The 17,835-nt window shown below is 40.6% G+C and overlaps 1 protein-coding gene across 3 annotated transcripts; it reads left to right on the top strand.

The window, feature by feature from the left end:
* The first annotated feature begins 1,144 nt into the window (after positions 1 to 1,144).
* On the top strand, positions 1,145 to 17,835 carry LOC119310911. Of its 3 annotated transcripts, none has more exons than XM_037586530.1 (22): positions 1,145 to 1,404; positions 2,567 to 2,948; positions 3,428 to 3,544; positions 3,698 to 3,780; positions 4,841 to 4,987; positions 5,066 to 5,214; positions 5,298 to 5,428; positions 5,521 to 5,643; positions 7,612 to 7,685; positions 8,516 to 9,100; positions 9,260 to 9,371; positions 9,461 to 9,598; positions 11,065 to 11,361; positions 11,448 to 11,718; positions 11,803 to 12,962; positions 13,044 to 13,443; positions 13,528 to 14,447; positions 14,560 to 14,625; positions 14,732 to 14,857; positions 15,410 to 15,654; positions 15,750 to 17,259; positions 17,461 to 17,835. In XM_037586530.1, the coding sequence occupies exons 1-21, from the start codon at positions 1,268 to 1,270 to the stop codon at positions 17,242 to 17,244; spliced, it is 7,158 nt and encodes a 2,385-aa protein (XP_037442427.1). In that variant the 5' UTR covers positions 1,145 to 1,267; the 3' UTR covers positions 17,245 to 17,259; positions 17,461 to 17,835. The 3 variants fall into 3 exon arrangements, with proteins under 3 accessions (XP_037442427.1, XP_037442425.1, XP_037442428.1); XM_037586528.1 differs by having other exon boundaries at positions 17,413 to 17,835; XM_037586531.1 differs by lacking the exons at positions 1,145 to 1,404; positions 2,567 to 2,948; positions 3,428 to 3,544 and having other exon boundaries at positions 4,841 to 4,991; positions 17,413 to 17,835.

Here is a 17,835-nt window from a genome sequence, read left to right as displayed (position 1 = left end):
AGATCTAAACTGTGCGTACGGGTGTATTGCTTTGGGCTGCTTCCTTTTATTCATTTTCTAGAATTTGGGCCTTTTGCATGCAATTTCTTGGAAAAAAATACGCGGGCCCTGGCTAAGGGAACCCATAGGGGGGGCGAAGCAAGCAACATGCAGTTATAGAGAGAAAATTTAGCGAGCAAACTGATCGCTATCAAGGGGGCGATGCAATCGTCGGGGGGGGGGGGTCTCGCCCCCCCTTGAATCCGTCCCTAGGAGCAAAATAAACCAAAAACGCCAAATCAGTCAACCAAATCCCCAAATCCCCAAATCAGAAACCCTAACCCTAACCCTAACCCTACCTCTACCACTGACCTGGTACTGCATGCCGTTGTTGGAGGAGTTGATGTACTGCAGGCTGGAGTCGTTGCTGCTCTCATCCTCGAACACCATGGCGCGACAATGGTGGCAGTGGACTGCGGGACGAGCAGTGACGAATGGGAGAGACGAGGGCGAGGCGGCGAACCGAGGAAGAGGGTGCGGTGGGTGGCTCGGTTCGACCAGGCCCAGCCAGTTACAACGTCCGAGCCGGCTTCGTCGTACTCAGCGGAGCGACGCGCGTGGGTTGGCCAGCGTGTCACCTGACAGGTGGGGCCGCTCAATCAGATACACGACGATACGTGCTTATACGGCTGTCAAACCGTTTTGCAACACTTAGGTGGTGTTTGTTTCTCTAGTCCTAGAACTTTTTCTAGTCCTCGGGATTTTTTGAAAAAGACTCTCAAGGAGGTGCTTCTAAGGACTTTTAGCAAAAAGTCTCAAAAAAGTCCCACCCTATTTGGTTTGTTAGGGATTTTTTCTAATCCCTACATCAAAAAGTCCCTGAAAACAAACACCCCCTTAGTCCGAGAGTTGATACTAACTTGCAACAAATGTGACTAGTGGTACTAATCCATGCGGGATGGGGCTGCCGTTTGCCGTAATAGTGCAACAAGGGATTTTCCCCACGAGGTGACCCTGGGCGGCAGCGCCTCCTGACGTAAAATTTCCCCAACAATTCGGAGCACCGAAAACACCAGGAAATCTGCGAGGCGCACCGCCGACTCTCTATAAACTTTTCTAGTCACAATCGATTTTCTTTTCCTTTAATCGCATTTCGGCTCCGAAGCCCCACTACGCCGTTTCCGTCTCGTGTCTCGCGCGCGCGGCATCGCCGCCACCACCACCACCGGAACCCTACGAAGAGACCCCCGGCCGTCCCGCCGCCGATCACCCGCCGCCGCACGCGGCGATGGGGGCGGCGCGGCGGGGCCTGCTGCTCGACCAGTGGCGCGGAATCCAGGAGGACGAGGAGGCGTACGACGACCGCGGCGACCCGTCCGCGGCCAACCATCGCCGCCGCCGCCTCAACCAGGCCAAGGAGCAGTGGTACGGCCCTCCGCCCCTAGTCGCTCCCCGCTTCACGAATGAATCGCGCGGGTTTAGTGGTCGCGGCCCAGGTTTAGGGTACCGCCGGTTGGGATGAGCAATGCAATGCAGTAGTAATGCTTGCGCTGATGGGGATTAGGCAGCTTAAGCTGCATAGGGGCGAGTCTCTGAATTTATTTGGTCGGTTCTCGGTTGGATTAGGTAACACAGATAGAGCTAGCTATGCGCCTATGCTGTGCGATGAGAACTCCTGCAGACTTCAGAGTTTGTTGACAATGCGAGTAGGAGCATTGATACTGTGGAATTCGTGCTTTTGGAAGTCTACTGGTACTATTTTGTGTTGATAGGAATTGTGAACTTTGGAGTTTGGAGATCACATTGTTTAGCAGATTTACAATGCGCACAAAAGTAGTCCTGTGGGCACCAAGTTTGGAGTCCAAATGATATATTGTACATGAGCTTCTGATATGCAAAACTGAATGATTACAATGTAGACTTGTTGGGTTTGACTACAGAATTTCTTGTAGTAGGGAGATTAATTTGAAATTCGAAATGTCATAGCTGGCCATCAACTAATAGAATACTCCAAAAATATACCACTTTGGATACCAAATTCAAGGATCTAGATTCAACTTGTCAACTCCATCCCACGTATCATGAGTTCTTGTTTATGTACTTCTGTTAATGGTGTTTTCAGGAAAGCAAAACTAACGTTGCTAATTTTTTCTAAATTAAGAAAGCAGCTTGAACTATATCTTGATAGAGGCTTGAGTTTGTGCAGTTGTGAAGAAATTGTGTCGTGTTACTTTGGTTGAAGTCTTGGTGGTCTATACTGGGAACTGACTTGCATTGGTACACCAAAAATAGTGGAAATGGGTGAATTTGTTCTTTTCCCTGCAACGTGCCTTATTTTTGGAGTCAAGAGTTTCTCATCTATTTTAGTACTCCCTCCATTCCACAATGTAGTGCGCCCGCGCTTCCCAAGATCCAAGTTTGACTGTAAATTTAACCAACGAGACCGACTGCGGCGGGAGCAAAAATTATATCACTGAATTCGTATGTGGAATGGAGGGAGTAGCTAGTTGATGGTACTCTTTATAAAATTGATAATTTCTCTGATGATCCTAACAAAACCTAACTTGATTTCTTGAATCACCTGCAGGTTTTCACATTGTTTTGATTTTCTAGAAAGTTTGCCAAAAGAAGAGCATATTTGGTGTGGATATGCTGATATTATGGGACCTTTTTTAGAAATGTTCCATGGTTACTTTGATGAGCAGGAAAACTCACTCGTTAGAACAATATGGTCACGGATTTCTCAAGAACTGGGCATTTGTACACAGTGTGTGTGTGAACACCACCAGGCACAGGAATCTTTTGATATTGAATGTCGGTCAGGTAGTATTGACCCCCTCCAGAAAGTATTACGGCATCTTGATGAAGAGAGGGTTACGAAGCACCTAGAAAAGATAAATGCAATGATTCAGCTCAAGGAATATGACCCTTCCTGTCATGGTGCAGAAGTTGTTTGCATAATGTTCGAAGTATGTTCCATTTATGTTATACTTTCCCCCCTCCTCTTATGCAACATTAACAGTACCGATTGCCCTGTGAAACATATCTATAAATTTTATTGCCAGGCTTATTTTTCTGACAAATATCAGCATGAAGTATGCCTTTGTAACCATACACCAGTGACAGCGCTATTGGAGAATATCTACCCACACTAGTATTTATTCAGCATTGTTTTTCTCCCTAATTGCTTTTAAGATATGTAAGACGAGCATCTAAAGAGCCCCACATGAAATGCTCAGCGCATGCCATACAGAGGGCTGTTTTTATGCACCGATGTGTAGTTTTTTTTTGGAAAGTTCTGTACTTACGAAATTAGCTGATTTTTGATATGCAAAGTGGTCAAAATCAGTATACGATGAATCATATCTCTTTGTGTAAACAGTCACATAGTTTTCAGGCTTAAGTTTCACGGCTATCATGGTAAACTGTTGTTTTAATCTATTTACAGGTTTTGATGTATCCTGTTCTATTAGATGACCAATCACTGGCTAATCAGTTCCAGAAGTTCATTGAAACAATTGATGAATCATATGAAGTGAGCCTTTCAACTAATCAGCAATATCCTGTAAGTTGCTTCTTTCCATTGATGTATGCTCATAACACTACAAGTAATGTCTCACTCAGTCGTTTCAAACAATCAAGTAGGGTGTTCACCAATTATTTTTTGCTCATTGCTTGAAATATAGTTTCTCACACCATGGTTAAACTTACATTGCAGGGTGTTTACGCATTACTTTTCTTCAAAAGTGGTAAAGCTCGGGCTATTGGTCTTCGCTTATCCCGATCCATGGGGAAATTAAGGTGACGTACCTGTCATTTTCATAATCGTTTTGATTCACAGAAGTTGTTGTGGAATGTACTCCCTCCGTTCGGAATTACTCATCCAAAAAATGAATGTATCTAGATGTATTTTAGTTGTAGATACATTCATTTTTGTGACAAGTAATTCCGAACGGAGGGAGTAGGCTTTAACTAGGCAAAAGTAATAAACTGTGCCCAGAGCTATCAAGCATGTGGTTGATGATCCTGTTTTTGGTTTGGTCATAGTTGTTAATAAACCTTACACTTGCAGTCTTGAAATCCATGTTAGTCTGTACTTCTCAAGCCCTTAAGAGGTACCAGCCCTAAATGAAATATGACAACATGCCAAATCAATGTATTGTTCTTATTAAGGTGAGTATCTTGTGGAAAGTGCATTTTGTTCATACATATCTTCTCTATATTGTCTAAAATTGAATTTCTATATTAGACAGTGCTGGGTAGGTAACGGGCTAACAACAAAAACTAAGCTTAAGGAAACTAATCTCCTTTCATGTATTGGTTATTTTTAGTGCCTCACAATAATTAAGATAGGTGGTAGTGCTACCAATTTTTCTTTCAGGACATGTTGCCAAGACCAAATTCACAAATATAATGTACTCCCTCCGTTCCAAAATATAGTGCGTATAGATGTATCATTAGATAGACCATGAAACATATTTTTATATTGTATTTATTCGATATTATTAATGCTGATATACACACTATATTGGGAACGGAGGAAATATTATATGATATATTCTCCAATATCCAAATGCTTCTTTCCTATCTGGTTATATGCCCTTCAAAAGCATACTTTTCTGTATGACTTTCTTGTCTTTTACACAACCTTCGACAGCCTAGAACATTAATTCTATTAATCTAATAAAGAGTCTTAAATTTGGTGAAATCTCACCTGTTTAACTCAACATGAGTAGTTGACTTTGATCAAGTGCTAAAACTATCCTTTCAGGATAAGCATTTTGGGTTTGGCATAACACTGTCTGATTTTAATAAATAATAACTATATACTGTCTGTAATTGCTTTATCAATCATTTGCAGGAAAGCGGTTGACCTGGAACCACTGCAACCCTTACTGCAAAAGTATATCAATTTCTTGGATGCTGAAGTTCTTCCATCTACTCCAGAATCTTCAAGGCCCAGGGTGCAGCTCCAAAGGGCTGATGTTTGGCTTGGATTTAAATCACTGTATGTAAGTTTAACACATGAATTGCATGACTAGTATAATAGATATTGCATCTGTTAATATATTGGGTATGTCTGCAGCCTTGGATTTCTCGAGGCACCTGCTTTTGAAGATGGAATCTTGGAGAAATACCCTATCTTCCTGAATATTGTACTTAACCATGTCAGTGATGACGGATTCGATTTATCATGTGCTGTTAGTTGCCTCAAAGCATCATTTGAAATGCTTGGTAAGTGTAGTTATTGAGTTCCTGATGGCCTATGAGTATGCTATAAGCCTGCACCTTTGCATAACTACGCACCTTTGTTTTAGGCTGCAAACTTTGGTTGAGAACAACGCTATCACCTAGTGTTATTCGGAACACATTATTGGGCCAGTGTTTTCACACTCGAGATGAGAAAAGTCACAAAGAAATTTTTGATCTTTTCATCCCGTTTCTTCAGGCATGTCTGTTGCTCTTTCGTTATGAAGTGACCCTCTTATCTTCCACATCTTGATGAATTATGATAAGTTAATTCCTTTGTGCATTATGCAGTCCCTTGAAGCTCTACAAGATGGCGAACATGAGAAGCAACGGAGGAATATTCTGTATTTTCTTCTTCATCAAGTAACTCGGAGTAGTAATTTCAGTGCACTGATGAGAAAAAATGCTACTAAGGTTAACTTCTTTTGATGGCTCTTTACTTCTTTAATTCTTAAAAATTCAATGCAAATGCTCGCAGAAACTTATGTTCTTGTATTGCCTCATTATTTTTCTGGCTATCAATAGCTTGTTTGAGACTTTGGACTATTTGAATATCGCTCTGGGTTTTGAAGTTATACTCCCTCCGTCCGAAAATACTTGTCATCCAAAATGGATAAAAAGGGATGTATCTAGAACTAATATACATCTAGATACATCCCCTTTTATTCATTTTGATGACAAGTATTTCCGGTCGGAGGGAGTAGTTCTAATCTGCAAATAATATAATTAACGGCTAGATAATGGGGAGGCAATAAAGGAGCAACAACATTAGCACATTAAATGAACTGTGTTTGATTGATGGCTGAGCATATATTTCACACCAACGTCGTGTGGTGGACTGTTGTATTAATTCATCGTTCTCTTTTGAAAGACCTAAACGAGTGAGTGATTTTGGAACAAATGAAGTATGATCTACCTCAATACTTTTACAGTCGATCATATTTGTAACTCTGCCGAGTGTGGTATGGAATTCACTGCATCTGGTGATGAAGTGGGTGGTCAAAAGGATCAATAGAAGTGTCTTTGGAACCTTTATTTTATTTTATGGGATCAGTAACCACTATCCATCCACCATAGAAATAACTATTCGTCTAATCCACATGAACCAGTTAGGACTAGCTATGAACCATTTCGAGTAGTTCTACAATTGCTGGAATCAGAGTGGCATTTAGTGGGGATCGAGTAATGATCTACTAAATGTGCTTAGTAGACATGGAAACTCTTGATGAGCCTCTTGCGTATTTGGAAGCAAAGGAGTGCATCTCCGACAATATTCCCCCTAGTGTTATATCTTTGTCGCACCTGCCAGAAAAGAGTTTCGTATTCAATCTCTTAGAGTCATGGGGGTCTACAACCCTCCTCAAGGGCTTGACTGATTCTTCTGCTGTTTCATAGTTCAGTCCCAGCCTTGCTCTTCACTTCCTCCACATCCCCTTTGCCTTGTACATATAGTCTTTTCTTTTTATAATATTACCCCCTCTATTTCAAAAATATGAGGCACACACGTCTAGGATTCAAGTTTCACGGAGAATCACACCGATGAAATGTGGGTTATGTCTTATGTGACACAAATCATATTATTAGACTTGTATTCCGAAGCATTTTCTGATGATATCACCTTTGTGTTGCATAACATTATGTTGGTCCAGTTCTCGGTCAAACTTAAACCTTAGGATGTGTGAGCGCTTTACATTACACTATCGGGGCCTTCTCTACAGTTTTTCCTCAAAAAGAGTAGTTCTACAATTTCTTGTGCGTCATTCAAGTCCTTCTCAAATATGTGCAGGCTATGCCACCTATGTTGGCAAGCTAACTGTTTATTGTATTGATGTAGTGCTTCTTAGTTGTGCATTGTTGAGATTACATTGTATAGATATTGTGTACATGAACTCTGTCTGTTTCTAAAAATTCCATAATAAAATTAACCTTCTTTTGCATGATATATTCATACAAATTTATGCACCAAATTTGAAATGTTTTGTATACCAGCTATACATTCCAATATGCAAGAAAGTCCTCTTTTCAGTGCCTAGATCATTAATTTTGAAAGTGGCATGTCTGATGAAATCATAATAGAAACAATGTAGATTCATGTCAGAATAGGCACAAAGCTTTTATGCTATGCATTTACAGCTGCTCACATACTTGTGGGATTCTAAGAAATGGTGATCCCATGCTGCTACATTGTTTGATGTAATATTATCCTTATAGTATGAACAGTATGATCAATAGCCGCACGAAATGATCTAGATCTAGCCAGCAAATACATTTCTTAACAGTTCAAACTTTATTGATTGGACGTAATTTTGGTTACTGGTAGTGCATATATTATATACGATTATTACCTGACGCTATTGATACCTTTTACCTATTTCCTTCCAGATTGCTCTTCTTATTGTGCAAAGAGGCTACACAATGAACCCTCCTTGCCCAGCCTCGGAATGTGCCCATATGTGGTAATGACCAAACAGTACTTATCTTTGAGACTTTGACACAATCTATTAGGTCACTTACTATGAGTGTAGAGGGTGTGACACAATCTAATAGTTCGTTGAAGCCTTTTTATGCCATACACCGGTGGTTCGTAGAATTCTTGTGCTGTTAATTATGTTTCTGCTGTGCGAGTATTATATTGTTGTATTATAGCTAGCCCTGGTTTCCAACATATCACGTACTGATGACAATCAGGCTTCTAAAATCTCCATCTGTGGTCTGTGAAATCTCAAATAAATAGCATGATGCCCACACATTGGTACTTGTTACGGACTAAAAGCAGTTTTACTACATGTTCTAAAAGATCATACTACTATTTGTCTCAATTGTCAAACCATCCATACCCAAAACTTATCTAAAATGTTCCTGCCAGACCCAACAAGCCATGTTGCCTGATGGTGAGCGTACTGCCGCCAACAATACGCATCGAGGGATTATTAACTAATAGTTGTAGACAGCAATCATACTGGCAATTCCTACCAATCTGAAAAATGTAATTCAAGTATGTTAAATGTCTTCTCTAATTAGCCTTAGACATAACAAACTGTTGGAGATGACATTTTAATATATTAGCAGAATGCAGAGCCTTAGTTTTTTACTTACTGTTTAAAAATTGTTGTTTGAAAGTACATGCATTTCCCCAATGTCATTGCTCCCTGATTAAATTTGAGAAGATCACTAACTTATTTCTAGCAGACTGCTTCTGGCATTCCACTCTTTATACCTATTTTGAGGCCAGCTTAGTTTTTCTGTTTGTCGCCTGGCATCCACTGACCTTGATTTTGTGAAACAGGGGACCATCTTTGATATGCTCGTTAAATGATACATCCTTGCATAGTTCTCTGCGTCAACCTGCGTTTGATCTCATCAATATTCTCATAGTTTCTGATGCTTCTGCCTTGATTTCCTTTAAACTGAAGTATGAGTCTGCCACAAAGGGTGATTCAAGCAACTCTGTCATGTTTGTCGAGGACGAGGATGAATTGCCTTTTGCCGATGATACCGCGGAAAAGGAGTACAGCTGTTGGAGTGATTTCAGAGCTCTGAACAAGTTGACATTTAGGGGATGCAAGGATTGGACATGTGTCCCTTTGTTATGGTATCTGGTAATGGTTCAGTTGGAACCCTCTAAACTGCCTATGGCTTTTTCGAAAGCAGTGTTTTGGGCTCTATCTCATATTTCTATTTTGGAGCCTGGGTTAGCTATGGACTTGTCAGTGCCTGTAAATGATTGGTTATCGTCACATGCTGGAGAAGTCTCGTCAACATTTTCATGGCAAGTTCCAAATGGTGCTGATGATGGTGGAGGTGGGAAGGATTGCATCAATACTCTCAAGGTGTCAAAATTTGGTACCCTGTTATTGAGAATATTTAAAAGGTTGGCTCCATTTTGTTGATCGCTGTTTCATCCCTTGTGATCTGAGTTTGTGTTCCTGAATTATATCAAGATTGCCATGTTATATCTTTTACTGATTGTAAACCTTAAGCCCTAAATTTCCCTGGTATATCATGCTTACATGATATTAATATCTTTTAGATTTGCAATCCGTGTCATCATGCAAATTGAGCAATGTGGGCTTCAAAAGCAATGGACATGGGAACCAATGATGGCGGAAAGCTTGATTTTGGCACTAGTTGATCCCAATGATGTAAGAGCATTACCATTGTCTTCCATACTATCCCTGGTACATATAAGTATTTAGCAGTAGTGCATTACTCAGTATTGTACTTGATGCAGAATGTGCGGCAAGCAGGGAGGGCTGTCATGGAACATGTATCCCAAGCACGGGGTTTGACTCCTGGGCTTCAATTTCTGTGCTCGAGTGCATCTTCACTGTCTGCTGTTTTCGTGGGTCTAAGATATGCAGTGCAGCTGGTAATGTTTGACTATATTATTTTTTAGTCATTGGAACTAGTTTGGAATTGGAGCATAAACTGAGGTTTCATATTTCACCTGGTTGCTTCCAAGCTGGTTCTGGCTTAGCGATGGATCAAAATTCCAAATTTGAATTGAATAGTATGAGTTACCAGGCGGTAGTTATCTGATTATCGACTGTAAGCCAGCGCATAACTGCATATGATCTAAAAAACCTTGTAAACAACTCGGAATATTTGTACACAGATCTTGCTGGTAGGATCTACTGCTGAGTAGCCCTAATTACTGTAAAGTAGATAGAAGTAAACGACAATATTCTTCTCTGCTTTATTGAGAGGGGTCGTTCCCTTTATATAGTAGACCAGACTTGATCGTCAAGCTGGTAAGTCTTCAAGCTTTAATACCATCTCTAAACTGATTCAACTCTTTGCTAACAAACTTGCTTAATCAACTAGGACCCTAATTAAGGCACAATATTCCATTTTGATGGGCTGGCCAACATAACATTGCTAACTTGAATAGAATGATTAAATCATTCAGGAACAGATGTCATTAGATGCTAATACAGATCTCTCTGAAAACTCAAACCGGCAACTAGTTTTTGTGTTCCAACTTGTCATGGTTGTGAAAAGTCAAAACAACAGCCAACTTCGGATGCACACATCCAAGTCGCAACCATCAACAAGAACAAAGTCTTGCGACACAACCTCTGTTTTTAAGGCGTCCCGCCTTGGACGTTTAGGCGTCGCTTAGGCGATAAGGCGCCCCCCCAGCGCCTTACAAATATGCCCGCCTTAGGCGCTTAGGCGTCGCCTAGGCGATAAGGCGCCCCCCCAGCGCCTTAGGTCGCCTTACCGCCTTAAAAACATAGGACACAACAAATAGATGACATGGTGTGGTTGTGGAACTAAATGCCGCGCAGCAATACATTCCTAAACCTGTATTCTAGTATCTCTTATACTTGTTTGCAGAACACGGTGAGCATTTCTTGCTGACAAAAAAAAAAGAGGTTATCACATATATGTTCTAAAAAGAGGAAGAGGGAGGGGATGTGGAGTTGTGGACACTTCCAGACTATTTGAGTTTTGAAATATAAAGGTTCATATTTGAATTTTAAATAAACTTTAAGACTGGTATAAAACATTTGAAGTCAATATAAGAAATCTGGCATCATCTTGACATTTTCTTCTAATACAAAATGACACAATTTGTGTGCGTGTTTGAGAAGTGTAGGGCACCGGTTAATGCTGCGGCAGGAAACCGAACCTTGACTTGAACCATATGCTAAGATTTACTTAATGTTTCGAAGTGTCTTGATTGTTTCCAAGTTATGAAGGAATATAGCGTTGTTCAGTTTTGGGGATTGAGGGAACATGCTAACTTATCCCTTGCTTTTTACCCCATTCTGTCAATGTTTTCTGTTGAAGCTGAAAATAATCATGATAATTCCTTCTTTGGAATTCCAGGTGGAAAGGCAGTCACTTTTGGCAGATTTTCATAGTCTTCATCACTTGTTTTTTGTCATATTCAAATTAGTCAAGGAGGACATTGCTCAACAGCCTTCAATTCCACAGCCAGCAAAACCTTCTGAAGGTGGTTTCTTGCGTCAACCATTTTCAAATGTACCAATTACCCCACCAGAACATGCTGTAGATATTATTTCCTGGGAGAAGTTCAGCACTTTGCTTTCAGCAACTCTCTGGCCTTTAATTTCCACGTGCCTGATAAAGGGAGAGGAGCTAATAAATACCAAACAATGTCAGGTACATATGTACGGCAGTAATATCTTTAACATCAGTAGGTGTATCCTTTTTTTTTTTGCCTCTTCATATCTGCAGTTTTGTTTCAGATATCATGTGTTCGAGTGCTTGAGTTGCTTCCCCTAGTCTACAGCAGAGTCAACTCATATTGTGCTGAGCTATTCAGTATGATGACAATGGTTCCGGACCCTAGTGATATGACATGGCTTTTTCACTTGATTAACTGGGGGAAATCATCTCTGCTTGTGATCAGCAGACACTGGAAACAGTGCATGCTATCTTTATTTAAAATATTAAAGGGTTCACATGGTGACACCATTCAACGCTACATTGAAGATCTTGGTGATACCATTTCACACGGTTAGAACTTTATGTTTTTAAATTGCATTCTGGACTTTACTAGTTTCACCAAATGTTTGGTAATTACTTTTATCTTCCTTTCAGATGTAATTGATATGGATGAACTTAAAGGGAGAATTTCTAATCTTAATCTTGCGGTGTTCAAGAAGGTGCCCACAAAATCAGTTGAAACCATTCCTTCTCTGATTAGGCACGCAGATCAGGAGAGACATACTGGTCGGGACAATCTTGAGACCATGAAGCCCTCTCACGCGTCAGACACCGAACACATAATTCTTCTTTCGGACAGTGAAGAAAATTTGCCTACAGATGATGTCATTGGTGAGGAGGTTTTGTCTTCAGTGAAGGAGAATGACGGATTTACTGCTTCCGATCTGTTAAAAAATCCCTCTGTACAAACAATGCCAGTTGAAGATAAACATGTGTTCTTAAAACAGCAGACACGTAGTGATGTTAGTGCCTCTTCAAGACCTGTATCGACGGAGAATAGAGGCACACGTGCTGCCTCAAAAGGATTAGGTGGAACAAAGATGCCAAGTGTTCCAGCCAATAAAAATAGTACTTCCCTTTTACCAAACAAGGTTAAATCATCTGTTAGCGCCACTACTCAACCATCCCGTCCAAATTTGTCATCGGATGTATGCAAATTTAAGTCAATTTTCAGAGATATATCTGATGATGAAGATGATCCCTTAGAGCATGCACTTGATAATTACAGAAGACCACAAATTCGTGTAACAAAGTCTGCCATATTAATTCCTAAAAGGCAAATAGTTCAACTTCAGTTGCCTGCTGAAAGGAGACAGTCTTCTGGTAGATCGGATACCAGTTTCCGACGTTTTAGTCCTCCTAAGCTGGACAGTTGGTTTAAGAATATATTGGAAATGGATTACTTTGCTATTGTCGGGCTATCTTCTTCAGAGACAGTAAAGAAACCTGCTTTAAAACAAATTCCTGTCTGCTTTGATTCACAAGTTCAATATGTTGAGATTTTCCAGCCACTTGTTATAGAAGAGTTCAAAGCTCAGTTGCAGAATGCTTATGTTGAAACCCCTCCTGAAGATATGATGTGCGGCTCTATTTCTATACTCTCAGTTGAAAGAGTTGATGAGTTTCTTGTTGTTCGTGGGCGTGCTGAGAACACAGTGTGTGTCAAATCTAAAGGGTGTATAGAGAATGATCTAATACTGCTTACCAAGGATCCACTGAAAAGCTCTGGTCAGCAAGTCCATGTGCTTGGAAAGGTATTACTGTTGCGCACAAAAGTTCAATGTTCTAATAACCTAATTTTGTAGGTCTTTCCTAATGTATTTACTGTTCTCTAGGTGGATCGGCGTGAGAGTGACAAAAATAAGGCTTTAATTATTGTAATAAAGTTCTACCTCTCGAATGAGATTCCACGTTTAAATAAAGTGAAACGGCTTCTTGTTGAAAGAAGTAAATGGTTCTTGAATCGGGTTTTGAGCATGACTCCTCAACTCCGAGAATTCAGTGCTCTCTCATCATTAAATGACATCCCAGTGCTTCCAGTAATCCTGAATCCTGTTTCATGTACTGCAACCAACCATGAATCTGTAAAAGTGTATCTTGATAAACTTGCACGCCCTCTGCGGAAAGTATTGAAGTCTTCTTACAATGACAGCCAGCTCCAAGCTGTAAGTATTGCCATTGGGTCAGCAAGCTCGAAAACAAAATGTGATCTGTCTCTTATTCAGGGCCCTCCAGGTTTGTCGTTTTGATCCCTATTCACAATTTTTAGTAAGTTTAGCCACCAGAAAAGGTAATCTTTTATGCTTGCGTTTCCTGCAGGTACAGGTAAAACAAAAACTATTGTTGCGATCGTGAGTGCATTGCTTTCTTTACATGCCGACAACTCTTACAATTTACCAAGAAATGAATCGCTGGCTAGTGCTGAATTTACCAAGCCAAGAACAAAGATTAGTCAAACTGCTGCAGTAGCTAGAGCTTGGCAGGATGCAGCCCTGGCTAAACAACAGATAAAGGATTCCCAGAGAGAAAACCCGAGGACAGAACGGCTTTCAAAAGGCATCCTTTCAAGAGGAAGGGCTCTAATATGTGCGCAGTCAAATGCTGCAGTTGATGAACTTGTGTCAAGACTCAGTAATGGATTGTATGATACTGAAGGAAAGCTGTATAGACCTTATATAGTGAGGGTTGGTAATGCAAAGACAGTTCATCCTAATTCAATTCCTTTCTTTATTGACACACTTGTTGAACAAAGGTTGTCAGACGAGTTAAAGATTAATGATGAATCCAAAATTTCATCCGATGGCGAATCATCTGGTTCACTCAGGGCTAGGTTGGAGAAGGTTGTAGACAGAATTAGATATTATGAGTCACGGCGAAAACTAGTGGAGGGTGATAAGACAGAAACTGGATCTTCTGTGCCCGATGAAGATGAGATGGATGAAGTTTCTGATGAAGCAATTGGTGCAAAGCTCAATATTTTATATACACAGAAAAGGGCAGTTTCTTCAGAACTTGCCACTGCTCATGCACGTGAAAAGAAAATAGCTGATGAAAACAAGTCTCTTAAGCACAAGGTAAGGAAGTCAATTCTCGGAGAAGCAGAGATTGTTGTGACAACGCTCAGTGGGTGTGGAGGTGATATTTACGGAGTTTGCTCGGAAACTGCTTCAGCTAAGAAATATGGGAATTTCTCTGAGCAAGCTTTGTTTGATGTTGTTGTTATCGATGAAGCTGCACAGGTGGGATCTCAGACTCTCAATACTAACTGTCCTCTTTCAAATCAAGCTAGCTTTATATTTAATATTTATTATATGCTAAACACTAAGCTTCTTTTGGTTTACTCATATTTAGGCTCTTGAGCCTGCAACTTTGATTCCACTTCAGCTACTCAAGTCGAAAGGAACTAAGTGCATAATGGTAGCATGCTCTCTTTTAAGATATTTCTGATTATACAATATTTTTTAGCTACACCTTGAAGCAACATTACAGTGCTATCTCTTACTTAGTAATGTCTCTTTTGAAGGTTGGTGATCCGAAGCAGCTACCTGCTACCGTGATGTCTGGATTGGCTAGCAAGTTTCTCTATGAGTGCAGCATGTTTGAACGCCTACAAAGAGCTGGTTATCCAGTTATTATGCTCACTAAACAGGTTAGTCATAACTCCTGCATATGCTTTCTCCGTAAACTTCTCAGTGGAGTGAAAGACCACTAAAAATCAGTTAAAATCCTTTTAGAGATCTTATCTACTATGTTGGGATCACTAAAATGGTTGATTTTCAGGAGTCCTGTTCTTGAGATTCATACCTTCAGCATTTTGCCTCATTGGCACTAAGTAGGCTATTTACTACTTTCCTGGATGTTACTTATTAAAGAGCATGCCAAACTATGTTGTAATTCTTGGATTTTAGTTTTCTATGTGCCATATCTTTTTAGTTTTATGTCCTAAAAATGGTCTGGTTCCAATGATGAGCAACCTTATACAATTTTATGTGAAAACTATAGCAACCTCATTAACATGATTGCAAGTAACAAGCTCTGCAGGTTTTTCTTAAGTTATGAATATAGCCCATACATATTTCCTGTGTCTTGTTTGAGTATGCAATTCTTAATGGATTACTAAATTTGTATGTGAAAACTGAGAAGAGCTATCAACTGCAGGCCGTATGCTAATTTCTCCTCTATTATTTTGTATTGTCTGCAGTACCGAATGCATCCTGACATTAGCAGATTCCCGTCGTTGCATTTCTATGAAAACAAACTGCTGGATGGTGCTCAGAAGGCTGAGAAATCAGCCCCTTTCCATGATCACAGTTGTCTTGGTCCATACATGTTCTTTGATATTGCCGATGGTCGTGAGCGTTCTGGAACAAGTGCTGCTGCACAATCACTCTCTAATCAATTTGAAGCTGATGCAGCACTTGAAATACTGTCATTTTTAAAGAACAGGTAAGAGTATTGTCTTTGCTTTCACAGTTTCACTGCCTACTGGAGGGGGTCTTATTTTGCAGGTAACTGAGGTTCTATACTTGCTTTGTGAACAGATATCCAGCAGATTTCTCCTGTAGAAAGATAGGGATCATAACTCCGTACAGGAGTCAACTCTCCTTGCTGCGTTCAAGGTTCACATCTTTTTTTGGGCCTGAAATTGTTGCTGAGATGGAAATCAATACTGTGGATGGATTTCAAGGTCGGGAAGTTGACATCTTGGTGTTGTCAACTGTTAGAGCCTCCAACTCCTCAGGTGACAGGCATCACACTGGTGAAGCACGTAGCATTGGGTTTGTTGCAGATGTTAGGCGTATGAATGTTGCGCTAACACGTGCCAGGTTTTCTCTATGGATAGTTGGTAACGCAAGAACATTGCAGACAAATTCACACTGGGCTTCCTTATTACAGAATGCTAAAGAACGGAATATGCTCATCTCAGTTCAGAAGCCCTATAGTCTGATCTTTCAAAATGTTCATGGTACTACCCATAGTCACCTTAAGCAGCAGAAGGAAAATGAAAAGGCTGATATGACAAATTCGTGGACAGTCAATGCACAACTCCATAAAGAACATGTGAGACTTGCTGACAGTGCTACAGAAAAGAAAGGTAAAAGTTTACGTGAGGATCAGGCAAAACAAGCATCACGCTGGGATCAAAAGACTCGTAAAACTGAAGCCTCCACCTTGAGAAAATTGAGTCAAGAAAATGAAGCGAGAACGCAGAATGATGATATGAGAGTTACCAAGGGCTCATTGAAACAAGATATTGATCAGGATTCGGTGATAAGAAAGCAAGGGGCAGAAAAGAAGTTGTCCGTGCAGGATGTAAATCAGCTGGAGCTTGCTAAAAGGTTGGCAACAGGGGATCCCCATGATGGCTCTCGTGTCCGAAGACAAAGGGAATTGAATAAGCCTGTTAATGGGAATGCTGATATGGTAACTGATAAGGCCTTATTTAAGCATGGTCCATCTGAGAATCCCAAGGTGAGGTTACATCATAACGACAAAAAGGCTGCCAACCAAAACAATGATATGGGAACCATCAAGGGTTCGTCAAAACATGAGTCTGTTGTAAAATCAGCGGCCAAGCAGGATGATGGTTCTTCATCAGCACAACACCGTGAAATGCAGAATTTGATACAAAAGGCTAAAGGAGCAAGGAAGTTTTCTGAAACACCAAGGTTCAGTAATTCAAACAAAGAGGGTTCCTTGCTTAAACATGACGCAGTTTCGGAATTAGCAAATAGGAACAGTGGTACTGGTCCACCAACAATCCCTGATATGAAGAAAAATAAGGTCAAGGGGGCAAGGAAGTTTACTGAACAACCAAGATCTGGGAACTCGAATCAGGTGGATCCATCAGTTTCATCACATTTTGATGGAACAAGCAGCCATATACGGGACCTCACGACAAGCCAAGCTGCTAAGCAAACTGTAACTAGTCAAAAGGACCAAATTGCAGCGAGGAAGCGTCAAAGGGAGGACGTTGAATCTTTACTTTCCTCAGCTCTTATATCATCAAAGAAGCCTAAGAAGAAACAAAAATGAGACCATGTAGCAAAGGCAAGTTCATCATACTACCTTATGTTTTCTGAAACAAAATGCAGAGCTGTTTTTTTTGCTTGCGAGTCTTGGAAGATCTGTCCATAAACATACTTGCACTCCTATCATGTTTACTTCTGTTAATGTGTATACTGGCATCGTCATTTACTACAGGTGTTTATGCTGGCCATTCACCGGAAGCTAATATTGTTATCCGTGAAGGTGGTAGTGGATGATCCTTTAGCAGCTTTTAACATGATGATGCGCTGACCGCGGAATACTGTGGCTGCCTTGAGGTGTGCAGCCAAGGCCCGTAGCGGTGCTTGAATTGTTAGTTACTAAAGCTGACATGTCAACTGATTTTGTGAGACAAGTTCTTGTGACGTAGGTAGGTATTTTGGAGATTTCCCCTGACCAGCCATTTGGAATACAAGGTAGGACCGCCCATTTGGTGGAAGAGGTGATGAAGATACTTGCTTTAGAAGTGCAAGTTGATTCTGGCGCTGTAAATATTTGTACATAGACGGGATTAAAAGATGGAATGGATATCACGTGGGAGCTTGGGGTGGTATTCATATTCACATTTGAACCGCATCA

Source organism: Triticum dicoccoides, chromosome 5B (genome assembly GCF_002162155.2).
Source record: "Triticum dicoccoides isolate Atlit2015 ecotype Zavitan chromosome 5B, WEW_v2.0, whole genome shotgun sequence".
NCBI lineage: Eukaryota > Viridiplantae > Streptophyta > Magnoliopsida > Poales > Poaceae > Triticum > Triticum dicoccoides.
This window is presented reverse-complemented; position numbering and strand designations above follow the sequence as displayed.

Coding starts and splice junctions, on each gene's coding strand:
- LOC119310911 (XM_037586530.1), top strand. CDS start 1,268: ATGGGGGCGGCGCGGCGGGGCCTGCTGCTCGACCAGTGGCGCGGAATC. Junction 3,545..3,697: donor CAACTAATCAGCAATATCCT/GTAAGTTGCTTC, acceptor CTTACATTGCAG/GGTGTTTACGCATTACTTTT. Junction 14,626..14,731: donor AAGGAACTAAGTGCATAATG/GTAGCATGCTCT, acceptor TCTCTTTTGAAG/GTTGGTGATCCGAAGCAGCT.